The sequence below is a fragment of the Macrobrachium rosenbergii genome, chromosome 32, assembly GCF_040412425.1.
Source record: "Macrobrachium rosenbergii isolate ZJJX-2024 chromosome 32, ASM4041242v1, whole genome shotgun sequence".
Taxonomy (NCBI): domain Eukaryota; kingdom Metazoa; phylum Arthropoda; class Malacostraca; order Decapoda; family Palaemonidae; genus Macrobrachium; species Macrobrachium rosenbergii.
In genome coordinates this window covers 13,337,900-13,351,574 of record NC_089772.1, presented here as the reverse complement: position 1 = coordinate 13,351,574, position 13,675 = coordinate 13,337,900, and the positions used below count along the sequence as shown (strand labels likewise).

The 13,675-nt window shown below is 40.5% G+C and overlaps 1 protein-coding gene across 1 annotated transcript in view; it reads left to right on the top strand.

Moving 5' to 3' along the window:
* LOC136855723 (pro-resilin-like) overlaps window positions 1-11,643 on the top strand; it is a 36,014-nt gene extending 24,371 nt beyond the window's left edge. Inside the window, exons 2-4 of the mRNA XM_067133062.1 lie at window positions 5,512-5,953; window positions 8,738-9,070; window positions 9,539-11,643. Coding sequence (XP_066989163.1) covers window positions 5,512-5,953; window positions 8,738-9,070; window positions 9,539-10,134 — 1,371 coding nt within the window. The 3' untranslated portion in view covers window positions 10,135-11,643. The remainder of the gene's footprint in view (window positions 1-5,511; window positions 5,954-8,737; window positions 9,071-9,538) is intronic.
* The last annotated feature ends 2,032 nt before the right edge of the window (window positions 11,644-13,675 follow it).

Here is a 13,675-nt window from a genome sequence, read left to right as displayed (position 1 = left end):
AGCGACTATTTTTTTTATTTATTTATTTATTTTTTATTTTTTTTTTTTTTTTGCTGCGCTTTTGTTCTTCTGCCCAGTTCTGCTACTCTCAATACCGGTATTTCTAACACTCTTCCTGACTTGTTCTTTCTCATGTGGCTTCGAGTTTTTTTGGTTTTTTATTGGACTATACTCGAATATACCTGAATTTTTTCTCGCTGAGAATCTTCGTCCACTATTCCATGTTCATTCTTTTTCCTAGTTCCTCTTTGCGCAGTCATTTCCCAAGTCGCGACCTCACCGCCGCAGGATTCAACTTAATATGGACAAGCCAGGTTGGACTGGCTACCTTGCTTTGACCTGACAAGGAAGTAACACAGGTGGTGTTCTTGGTGTCAGGGAAAAAAAACACACACACGCAAACACGCACACTGAAAACAGATGGCGGTTCTGTCATTGCTTGTGTCGCCAACCTGAGATTTGTCTCAGGCGGAAACGCCATCTGCAGTTCCACCCCCGAACTTTCACCTGATGAGGCAGTATGATCGGTGCGAATTTTCACTAGCCAGCGTCAGTGGGTTACCCAAGTTCTTTTGACAGACAGACAGACAAGCAGAAATGTGCGAGGTCTAACAAATGTAAAAAAAGCACACGCAGTGGCCAAGTAGTTCGTGGAAACCGTTCAAACTGGTTTCGGCTAAGTCCTACTTTCCCACGAGTTGGCCAGAGATTTTAAACTTCGGCCCCAGAAGGTGTTCTGTCGTTCGTTCAACACTGTAACCCATTTAAGCCAGAGATCAGTGGGTGCGTGAAAGTCTGATTTTATACTGGCTTCAATGAATAATATTATACTCTCTCTCTCTCTCTCTCTCTCTCTCTCTCTCTCTCTCTCTCTCTCTCTCTCTCTCTCTCTCTCTTATTCGGAGGTTTTTCATCCCACGTGAAAATGTGTTTTAAGATTTTAGGATATGATTTTGGTAAAAGTCTACGGTTTTAACGCTGCATTTTCTAACTAGCACCTTTTCCAACGCAGTACTCTATAGGTCTGGCATTCTATTCTCCGGTTGAACTTGAGCTGTCAGATTATCAATTACACCTTTCAAACTTTTACTGTCAATTTCCGTTTCAGCGCTGAATGACCTCATAGGTCCCAGTGCTTGGCCTTTGGCCTAAATTCTGCATTCGATTCAGTTCAGGATAATTTCAGTCGTTAGAAACGACACGAAACCTAACAAGAATAGAATTCTACTCTTCTCTTTCACCGTGATTAGTTCAGAATCCCTTAAAAAAAAAACATGCAATAGCTGATCTATGATTTATTCATATTCACCCACAGATAATACGAGAAAATAAATTTATAATAGTGCATCCATTAGTAACTTGAAGAAAATATCAGTTTTCATAAGGACTTGCTTTTCAAAAGAGAATATCTGTCTTCCTTGTTTAAGATCTTTAGATACTCGCTATTAACTTTTGATGGCAAGTGACCAACTTGACTCTGAAAGATAGTTACTGATAATAACGATTTGATTATGAACCAAAGCGTATTTTTTTTTGGTTATAAGCAAAAAATAAATGTTACAGATGCCCTTACAATTACCGTTGGGAATTTTTTGATAAGATTTTGCATATTTGATATTATTATTATTATTATTATTATTATTATTATTATTATTATTATTATCATAAGATGAACCGTATATTATTATGAAAATAAAAGGAGAATTGCTTGAGGGTAGTAGCGCAATGCAACTTCGCTTGAAATTTTGAGGTTCCAGGTACCGAACATCCTCGTCCACAACCCAACGGCGTGAGAAATAAAGGACCTCTGGAACTGAGGTACTTTTACTGCATATTGTTGCTGCTGTCCAGCACATCTGGTCGCTCGCGGCAGGAAAGTGGGACAAGGGATCAATTGTGAACGTGAAAGATCTCTGCTGCAATGCAACTTAGGGGAAAATTGACCATCCGTCGATGGTCCAAATCATAACTGCTAATGTTAGGAAGCAGAAGCCTACCACCACGAACCTCTCTCTCTGAAAGAGATGAATCTCTGGCAGAAGCAGACGTCCACACCGGAGAACAATATTCTAGTAAAGGAAGGACAAATGGCCTACTACTAGTTGCACTAGACCTTACAAACAATACCTAACTTCCATGCGGCATTTGCTGACTTCCAGTAGACGTATCTTTGAGGTTAGCTGCGGGTCAAAAGCTACACATAGTATAGTTAAAACTTCAGACTCGTTCAGCAGAGTCCCGTCCACTCGAAGGGGAGGATGGGCTGGAGAATCAGTACGAGATCTACTCTATAATCAGTAGTATTTTCGTTTTACTAGAGTTCAGCCTCATATCCCACCGACTACACCATTCACAAATCCGTTCCATGTCACGATTGAGGCTGAGGGCTGCTTCGTTTCTCGGAAGTGGAGGCTTCCACACCCACAAGCGTTGCGTCATCGGCATACTGAACAATCTTGCTTTCCAGGCCAACAACCAAATCACCATAAAAGATTAAATGGAGTATAAAGATATGATTGCTGACATTATTTACCGGTTCCTTAAATATATACATAAGTAAGAATGAGTGACGTTCCATAATCATAAACATTAACTCCATAGAACTCCAAAAGGCAGATTTTATTTTGTCTCTTTTTAGATCTTTGAAATACATTTGCTCTTGAATCGTTAAAAGGCCAAAGGTTTGCAGAGGTCAGGGCTGTAGGAGGGGAAATAAATGATCAAACGGTTTACTACAGATCTCTCTCTCTCTCTCTCTCTCTCTCTCTCTCTCTCTCTCTCTCTCTCTCTCTCTCTCTCTCTCTCTCTCTCTCTTACTAGCTGTTATCAACTTCATGAGATCCACTGCCATGTAGCACCCAGCTGATTGTCTTTTTATTGACATGACTGGGATTTTTTACTCTGTCTATCTGAGGTGACCCAATTCTTCCTCCTTTCCTTACATTCCTATTCTAGGTCAAAGTAAGACCTTGGGTACCTGGTATAAGGGCAGGGCTCTGGCATGCCCAAACTTCATTCAGAGGTGACTATTCTTCCGAGCAGGACCCCTGAGTTCCCTGACAATGCGATTCACGCTAGTGAGTTCAAGCTTTCGGTTCTGAGAAACCTGATATCGTAATATAAAAACAAACTATTCACCGGTTTTCTTGAGAAGCTGCGTGACTTGATGTAGGTCTAGTGCAGCTGTTTAAAAGCTGCTTCATTAACTGGGGAAGTCAATGGGGATGCTCGCGCTTATGCAAATTATTCGCATGTCCACTTGCCTAATTGCTTGGCAAAATAGCATTCATGACATTATACACTCAGGCGCACGTATAAATATACAATTCTTCTCTCAAGCCGGGGGCCAATGCTTCTTGAGTGATCGCTTTCTCTTCTGAAAGTCTCACCTTGATCCATGTTTCCTGTTCATCCTTTATATATGTATATATATATATATATATATATATGTGTGTGTGTGTGTGTGTGTGTGTGTGTGTGTGTGTGTGTGTGTGTGTGTGTGTGTGTACAGTACACTTCACTGCATCATCTCTTAACTTCACACCTTTCTAGTCGGTCAAAAAGCCATGTTCGATGTCGTTGAACGAAAAAAAAATTTTAAATAATGTTATATTTCACAGATACCCAATTTTGGCTTTTGGTAATGGTGTTTTTCCAAATTCAGTTTTTCATACAGAGGGAAAGAGTTGGATTCAGGCCATATCTCATTTCAGATCACAAGAAAATTGGGGTTTAGGAACCGACTCCATTTCATGAACTTCCCTGGAGTTCTCTTCGTTTGATGTTGATAATATTGATATATTAATTCATTACTCCTCTCTCTCTCTCTCTCTCTCTCTCTCTCTCTCTCTCTCTCTCTCTCTCTCTCTCTCTCTTTTATAAGGGGTTATGCCATTTGCATGGAAGGAGCTGTTGGCTAATATATTATTATTATTATTATTATTATTATTATTATTATTATTATTATTATTATTATCATCTAATTTCCTAGATTTTGTAGTAAATCGTGCAACTGGGATTCAAGCATCATTTTCCAATCATGAGCTGCAAACCGAATCAGTGCCACTGTCTATGTAAATCAAGCTTTGAAGCAATATCAGAGTTCATGACCAACTTGCCTGACCAATGGCGTGCATTTTTTCCAGCTTGCTTGGACTCTTTCCATCTGGGGTGCTCGTTTTGTCTCATCATCCCAACCCATATTTTCAGTCAGTATTATTCCCTTTGACAGCTGGCTAAAACATGTTTTAAGAACCGTCCATCCCCTTCTACTGAGGCGACCTCCGGTCCCCCTTTGAAAATCATCCACTCGGCCGAACCGACCTCTTCCTCCTTTTGTTCTAGTGAGGTATTAAAGGAGAGAGAGAGAGAGAGAGAGAGAGAGAGAGAGAGAGAGAGAGAGAGAGAGAGAGAGAGAGAGAGCCCCAGCTTCAATATCTTTGTTTTTACTTCCTCCAAACCCATCTCACGTACAGCGCCAACATTTTTCTCGGCCACAGGTTTTTGTCATATTCATTTTGGTAACTTTCTCGTCGGCGCTGGAGCACAAGTTTTTTTTTTTTTTTTTTTTTTTTTAGTGCACATGTTTACGTTCTTCTTAGCCGTTCGGTGTCAGTGTTCGAGAAAGTTTATAGAACTACTTCATAGTAAAGTATACTTGAATTTTCTTGAAGCGGATATAAAAAAAAAAAAAAAAAGTGTAGCGATTTCCGAGTGGATATTTCGGCCATAAAGAAAGTGGCAGTGTGGCAGCTAAGCAACCAGTTGCTCTCTCTCTCTCTCTCTCTCTCTCTCTCTCTCTCTCTCTCTCTCTCTCTCTCTCTCTCTCTCTCTCCCCTCGACCTGACGCGTAAGAAAAGTTGGATGTCCACAGGAAAAGAGATTACTTGGGAACTCAAAGTGCCTGAAGGTATCCTCTCTCTCTCTCTCTCTCTTTCTCTCTCTCTCTCTCTCTCTCTCTCTCTCTCTCTCTCTCTCTCTCTCTCTCTCTCTCTCTCTCAGTACTCTTTCTAATATTCACTAAATTATGTCATGTCCGCAATTTTTTTTTTCTGACTATTTTAGAAGCATCGGCCCTGATTCTTCACCAAAAGTGGGAATTCAAAGCCTCTCAGCAAATAGATTTGATTCTTACGGATTCTCATAGATTCTTATGGATAATTGTTGATTCAACTTGAATGAGTGAAATAGTTACTCCCCCTTCGGACAGTTCGCTCTCGGATGACCGTGGGACTGCCGACAAGGTGGACCAGTCCCCAAAAATGTCAGATATGCGTCAACGGAGAAAGCAATCGGACTCTTTTTTATCATGAATTGCATGAATATTGCAATTGCAGTTCTAAATACGATGCACAGACCACAGTGTTTAAACAAACACACACACACTATATATTTATATGTGTGTGTCCTTTTGTTGATTAATAGTATTATCATCACACCAAAAAATTAATCCTTATTAAAAGTTAGGTTAATTCCTGTGTCCCATCTCTTACTCGTCCGTTCTCTTTGCAGGTCACCGTCGTGTTGGCGGTGTTGGGCGCTGTGGCACTTGCTGACCAGGGTCAGAGTCAGCCTCCCATTGGCATCCTCAAGCACCACTTCACAGGCCTGCCTGGGTACGACACTTTCGGAAAAGACCTTGCTGAACAGCCCATCTACGGAGGCCCCAACCACGACATCGGCCTCTCCCATGGCGGTGGCGTTGGAATCGTCGGAGGCGGTGGGTACGGAGGCGGCGGGTTCGGAGGCGGCGGGTTCGGAGGCGGCGGGTACGGAGGTGGAGGTTACGGGCACTCTTACGGGTACGCTCAGCCCCAGGTGAGCTATCATACCGCCTACGTGCCCATCTACCAAGACGATGATTACGACGAAGGCGGCGGTGGCAAAGGGAAGGGTTACCTGAAGGGTCTGGACAAGCAACTCAAAGGGTATTACGAATCGTTCAAGAAATTCGGTAAGTTTCGCGAGTAGCTCGTTATTTCCTCCATTTCCTTGATGATAACTGCAGTCCTCGTATATTTCCTTAAAGAAATTCCCAACCCCCCCTTAATTTCTTCCCACTTTCTAACAACAGTTAAAGAAAGCTTCAGAAAAGGTTTCCGAAATTCTTACCATGCGCCTCGTGTGACTTTTCACTGAGTGGAGGTCTATTCGAAAAATCCAAGATTAACTTATTTTTATCCATATATTATAATACAGTTATTATCAGTCACTGGATACCATACGCATATTTTGTCTGTATTAAAAATCAGGTAATTTTGACGTAGCTGCCTCCCAATATTGAATATTTTGAGACAGCTAAATTTGATATTATACATGGAAAGAAAGTTTCCTTCACAATTTTTTTTTTACTCCTATCATCATCAGTTACTCTCGTCAGTATTCACTCTTCACTTACACTGCCGACAGATTTCATACTCTCTTTTTATCCTAAACCTGATTTTTCAACTTCTTTTATTTTTGTAATTTTCTCCTTAATTCATACAGACATTGGTAGCTCCCAGTAATTTCCTTTCCACCAGTTATCATCCGTATATACTTAAGATATCTGCCAGACTTATTTCAAGGTCTTCCATAATTTTGTATCTTGAAGTATTATTTCATTTATTTTAATATTAAGAATATGCTGCCGTCCCAACAACAAATATTAAAAGACTAAGAAAAAAGGTATTCTCAATCGCTAATACTTTGTTCTGGAATGACGCATCACAGGTGATGATGACATGGAATTCGCACACAGTATATAGTCATTTCCCCCCATTTGTACATTAAAAAAAACAATGTATATTTATAAATGATTGTTAGAAACTGTTCCATCATGTAGTTAGAGAAGAAGCTTGAAATTTTCATCAATGTGGGTCGGTACTATTTCGGGTTTGTGGCCATATAAAGCATTTAGATAAGGGTATTCAAAATGTACAGTTCTGTGGCTGAATACATTCGCTTAGCTATGTGCACAAACGTACATGTGTAGAGTACATGCATAGTGATGGAAATCATAAAATTATAAAATGGAAAGTTGCGATAGCCATAGGAACAGCGTGTTCGTAAATGCTCCTGTTAAGTATTTTTCATAGCTGACTTTACTGTTGTACATTTGAATGTCTGGTAATTATATATGTAAATATATATATATATATATATTATATATATATATATATATATATATATATATATATATATATATATATATATATATGTATGTATGTATCTATATACATACATACGAGCTGGTATTTGTGTGCGTTTAATGTGTACAGAAACGCCGTTTTCAACCAGAACTGTGAAACACCTGTCAAAAGAACTTTCTCTTACTGTCATATACAGTGAAATCATTCAAAACTCAGTGCATAAGATGAAAAATGCAAAAATGCATTCTTGAATACCCAGTGGATAGGGCTAGAAAGGGTGACCATTTCTTCATGACTGAATCATGATTTAGCCTTTACAAAACTCTAGCTCATAAAAATAATGATTTATGTTTCGTGGAATATGGAAACTAATTTGCTGCAGTGTTAGAAAGCATTCCGTAATAGGTGACCTCGAATTACAGAGGTATGATGAAACAGGTCCGAAACCTTTGCGGTGCAGCGAGAAAGAATTTTTAAAAGAGATGAAAAAGTAGGTAATTGTCGGGTTCAGGATGTGGCGCCATTTTATCTCCCTTTTATTGACATTTAAACTAAAATTAGTGCATTAGATAGATGTTCATTCTACCACATTTTTCTTTATAAAATATCTTCTTCTTCTTTCATATTATTTTTAACATCATTAAAAAGTATATTCATACTTATGAACCAAATGGGGGATTTTTACCTGACTAGCTGCCGCCTCGAAGTAAAATGTTTGTGTAATGAAACATGAGTAAGTAACCAGCCTAAAATGAATAATTAAAAGTGAGCCGGGTGTGTCGAGGCGTACCTTCAGGCAAAGAATTCCAGACCAGAGACTGAAATGCTGTGAGTCTGTCCAGGACTGTCCTAAGTCTCACGGTCGTGGGTGGCCTTGTGACCTCGGCACTTGAAATTCTGAAGTAACCCAGTTTTCGCAGTTGACGGCATAGATGCTCCTGTCAACTGCACAAGCCATGAGACTGCCGTGGTTAGACGAGAGAGGGAGAAGTGGCTGAGGTTGGGGAGGAAGTTGAAAATTGCGTTCTCTTACAGATAAACAACAAAAACGAAACGTATTATCATGCAGTGTACGAAAGTTCTAACGATTGTGCCCACCGGGTCATGGCTTTGAGTGGTATTCCGTTAGGTTGAGCTTCTGCCTAGTTGCTGGACCAGTATAGATTTCTGTTTTTCCACGAAAAACTTCGTTTGCATCTTGTGCATAGTGAGTTATAGCCCTAAAATAATCAGCAGAATTCTTATATTTATGCTGCCAGTTTGCTAAGAGTATTGGTTATATTGCGCAGAACATATCGTTCATATCATTCCAAAACCTTATAGAGTTTGTTGACCCACTGGTATTTCCTTTCCATTAGCCTTAATCATATTTCCTTGTTTCAGCTAATGTCATTTAGAATAATGAATTGTTCATTCAAAAAGATAGAAGCCTGTCCAAGAAGTTACTATACTTTCTGACGGTTAAAGAAAGGACAGAATATAAGTGACAGAAATGTTCTCAGTCGTTATGAAAACTTCAGCACTAAGCAGAATCCCTGAGTAATTTGTGAATGGAGTATCAGTTTGTTTTCCGTTGTTTTCTCACTCCCGTTCCTTCTCTGTTACAGTGAGCGATTACTGGGACATCAACACTTACGAAGACGAGGCTGTGTATGCCCCAGCTTATTCCTATGCTGCCCCAGTGCAGCCTTACGTCGCCCCTCCCCCTACATCCTACGGCGCCCCCGCATCTTCCTACGGGGCTCCTCCGATTGATTCTTACGGGGCACCCCCAGCCTCGTACGCTCCTGCCCCATCTTACCAAACCGTCCACGTTCCAGCAATCATCCACGAGGAAGAAGAAGAGTCCTTCGGTAAAAAGCTGCAGAAGTCGTGGCAGAAGGCTCAGCAGGAATTGAAAAGCTGGGAAGAGAAGGCGAAGAGTACTCTCAAGGGATTGTGTAAGCACATTTTTATGTTGCTCGTCAGAGTTTGTTCCTCTTCTTGTGAGTGTGAGCGAGTGGGTGGGAGTGATGCTGGAAAGTGCAACTGTTGTTCAAATTTCTTGCAAAGCTTTAGTTCGGGTTTCAGTCTCAAAGCTGACATGACATTCCGAACTGCTTCCTCATACAAAATCATAATTTTACCCTATAAAATTTCAAAGGTTTGTCATTTCACTGTGGTCTTTTTCGACCTTGGAAAGTTAATTATGCTACTGATTTTGCTCAGTTGCTCCAATGATCATCAGTAACATATGAATTTAGGTTTTATGCTTGGAATTTGGATCTGTGCAAAAGATCAGATTTAGGTTTAAATGCCAAATTAATTACAACACAACCATAGTTGTTTCACGTACAAATGCCCAAGCATATACTTCTTTATTACAATTCAAAATCTAACTTCCTATTATTTTTCTTCTTGCATTACAGTCAGCTACGACGATTATGACTACGAAGAATACATCGAATTCCCTGCCGTCGGCTACCCTCAAGCGCCTGCCGCATCCTACGGAGCTCCGGCAGTGGCCTCGTCCTACGGCGCGCCAGCAACCTCTTACGCAACCGCCCACGTCCCAGTGATCCATACTAGCGGAGGAGGTGGTGGTTATTCGGGAGGTAAGGGCAAAGGGGGGGGAGGAGGAGGATTAGGTAAGGGCAAGGGCGGTGGCTTCTTCGGCGGTGGCGGTAAGGGCAAGGGCAAGGGAGGCGGTGGCGGTGGGTATCGCTCAAGGCCCATCATCCAAGTCCCAGTGCCAGTGCCAACATACCACGCCCCACCCCCTGCCTACGCTCCACCTCCAGCACCCGCCTACGCCCCTCCCCCACCAGTAGCTTCCTACAGCCCGCCGATTCAGTCGTACGCTCCGCCAGCTCCTGCATACGGACCCCCGAAAGCTCATAGCATCGTCCCCGTCCCTGAAGTCCACGTCCCTGACGTCCATCACGGTCCGGAAGTCCTTCTGGGTGGTCCCGATATTGGGCATGATGTCAAGGGCCACGTAGGAACCTCGTCGTACGCCTCATAATAGAGGAGATCACGCGCCTTGAAGGCCCTATTTCAGCGTCTCATTATTATCACAAGCCACAACCTCTCTTTCCAGACATTTCACGTTCACTGATGAATTCCCATCTCTCTCTCTCTCTCTCTCTCTCTCTCTCTCTCTCTCTCTCTCTCTCTCTCTCTCTCTCTCTCTCTTCTTTACCTGTACTACAAATGTGTCCTTGTTACTGCCAGGTGCAATGCACTATCTCGTTCTCTGTTGGTTTCCGCATCTGCTGTCAAGAAGCGACACGCCAGGTAGTACAACGGTTGACAAACGGCTTGTGGTGAGAATCACCACAAAAAACTCATCATCCTTGTACAAAAATGTTTGATAGCTATGCAGCATTGACCTGTTGCCCTAAAGGTATCTGTTTTTTTTTTTTTTTCCTTTAATTTGTTGAAGCTATTCTGTAGTCACACGACTTACTGTGCTTGTGAGAGCTGTACTGACGTCTCCTTTTGGTATGCCTGTTTCTTTACTGATGTTACAGAGTGAATAAGATTTATGTTAAGTTTTGCCATTGTTTAGTTGTAAAACTCATGTTCCGTCTTGCTAGTCAAGACTGAACATCCTTCGTAGTTCTTGAAATCTCTGAGAAATTTTTACCTCTACTAACTTTTTTTTATGTTTGAGTTATGATTCCAGATAAAGGATTTTTTGTTTTGTCGTTATGTTCTTAAATTTTTAAGGAAGCTAATAAACTAGTGGTAATTATCTATTTTTCCACGAGTGAAAAAAAAATACACGTCCAAAACCAAATTAAGGAAATATTAGTTTTAGCTATATATTTGCCATTCCAACAATGGCACATGTAAACCGATGTTCTGCTCAGCTGATATCTTCAAATCACACACAGAAAAAACAATGCTTAAAAATCATGTCAGTCATCTTAAAATGGAAAATCGAAACTCGTTCCTACTCCAGTACTTTATCAGTTAATTTTTGCCTTACCAGGCACTTGGATCTTGTAGGACATAAAATATTCTTGATTTGTGGATCAGAAACGCCTTGCGTTGCCTTTAGTTGTTTGATCTATGTCATAAGATAAAGTTTTCCAAAATTGTCATAACCCATTTATATCAAAGGTTTGTCAATTATATAATTTTAAGATGAATGTAACAGTGAGATGAATGTAACAAACAGTAAAGGTATTCATATCTGATGTTGCCTGTAATGGTTTGTAAATTTGCTCTGACTAGTTCGAGTTGAAACGATTTCCTCAGAAAACACAGTGGCGTTGTTTGATACAATTACTTCTATACTGCAATTAGCCGATGCCTCATCTTTTAACTCCATCGGGAAATGGGGACGGAAGTTGATATTGAGTTTCAGCTGTACCGGAACTCGGATAATTCATAGCCATTGTAAAGTACCTCATTAATAACCTGTAGTTGAATTAAAGTTGTTTGGCTGTATGTTAACTGAATATTTTTTTATGTTTTGTCAATTTCTTCCCATTTTATACTATCAATAAAATATATAAGAAATTTTCTTTGTAATCCTTTGTCATTTGTTCCTCCGGAAGACCTTTTCCTCTTTTTCATTTTTGCTGCTTCAGTTTTCCCTTTAAGGAAAAGTAACAATGGAACGGTGAGATAACACATACATCAACTAGCTCAGCTTTTAGTTTTCTGAAAAAGAAAGCTCTATTGTGCCGGCTTTGTCTGTCCGTCCGCACTTTTTCTCTCCGCCCTTAGATCTTAAAAACTACTGAGGCTAGAGGTCTGCAGATTGGTATGTTGATCATCCACCCTCCAATCATCAAACATACCAAATTGCAGCCCTCTAGCCTCAGTAGTTTAGATTTTATTTAAGGTTAAAGTTAGCCATAATCGTGCTTCTGGCAACGCAATAACAGGCCACCACGGCCGGCTGAAAGTTTCATGGGCCGCGGCTCATACAGCATTATACCGAGACCACCTTAAGACAGATTTATTTTCGATGGCCTTGGTTATGCGCTGTGCAGAAAACTCGATTGCGCCGAAGAAACTTCGGCCCATTTTTCACTTGTTTCGTGGTCTGAATGCATTTCAGTTGTCTCAGGGGTCTTGAAAGGGTATACCATGGGATGTTCAAAACAGGAACACTTACATTTTGAAAGTGGTCGGTCTGGATTGTATGAACCCTTTTAGATCAAAATACAACTTCCCAAGTTTTTCCAAAATAATGGGTTGCGGTAAAAGAAAAGTGTTGTATTCCTTCCATTTTTAAGTTTAAAATGGATATCTATACACCAAAATATTTCTATGGTCAAACAGATATCTTTGATATCAGTTTTGTTTCACTTGAATACAGAGACATTTCTCGTCATTTTACACCTGAGGTGGTGCCAAATACCTTTTAAACCTCGCGTACTACAAAACTGGGACAACTATGCAGTTTTTGGAAAAATTTGGTGCCCATGGCAATGATACAAGGAGTGTGACTAATGCCCCTAAAATGCCCTTATATTTTGACAACTTAAATCTGGCAATGTAATTTTTACACCTTGCAGTAAGTGGACTTCCATGCTTCTCTAGTATCAGTGATATACACATATTTTGACAAAATTCTACTTAGTGGAAACCAGCGTTAACTTGTATCACTCAAACATCATGCAAAATCATTTACAATCAATCTGCTCCTGTTCATCGGAAGAACTGCACTTCTAATCTTCATTTTCATCCTCTGATTTGTCAAAAAAAAAAAGGTTTCTTCCAAAGCAATGTTGGCAGGAACATTTGGTCCTGTGTACCAGACTACTGCCAGTCTCTCCAACTTTCCAATTAATTGATGAGTCCAAATGTCACAGGTTTGGAATTTCTTGTATTTTTCCATATGTATGCTACAAAGTTTGTTCTTGGGAATTTTTTGCTTAAGTACTCGGTTGCACGGTGGCAGAAAGCACGGATCTGAAGCCTTGATTTTTCCCAGAGGAGCTTTTGCTTTTCTGGGAGCGTACAGCACCCTAAAAAGATAAAGCCTGTCGTCATTGACCTTGATTTAGCTACAAACTTCATATGCAGCGCACACATATTCTTCAGTTGTTGCAGAAACGTCTGTCTGTCAAACCTGAATCTCCAAGTTTGCTAGCCGCTGCGATAAACCTGTCATTGCCCTTCATGATTTCAAAAGGTTTCCACTTGACTTTTCTCTTGCATGAAGCGTGTAATCGCATCCAGACAGTGCTGGTGAGCTTAGTGGCCAAATCTGTAATAGTTTTCATTCGTCTTGTGTTCTTTGGGTTAACCCAGCATCCATCCAAATTTTTGCACTGGTGTATCTGGCATGGTAACCCAGTAGTACATTGACATCAGTACCATTGCTGCAGACAACAATGACTGGGTTGTACTCATGATGAACTTCAGTGATAAAGTTTACATGGAAAATTGGGCACGTATCAGCCTTGTCATGCCCAATTTGTAACTTATGGATCTCAGTGCCTCGAGGATTGGGAAGGACTTTTGGTTGTGTTTGAATGCATTCCATTTGTTATGGGGTACATGGAAGGAGTTTTGGGTTTGTTTGAAAGGGTTTTTATTAT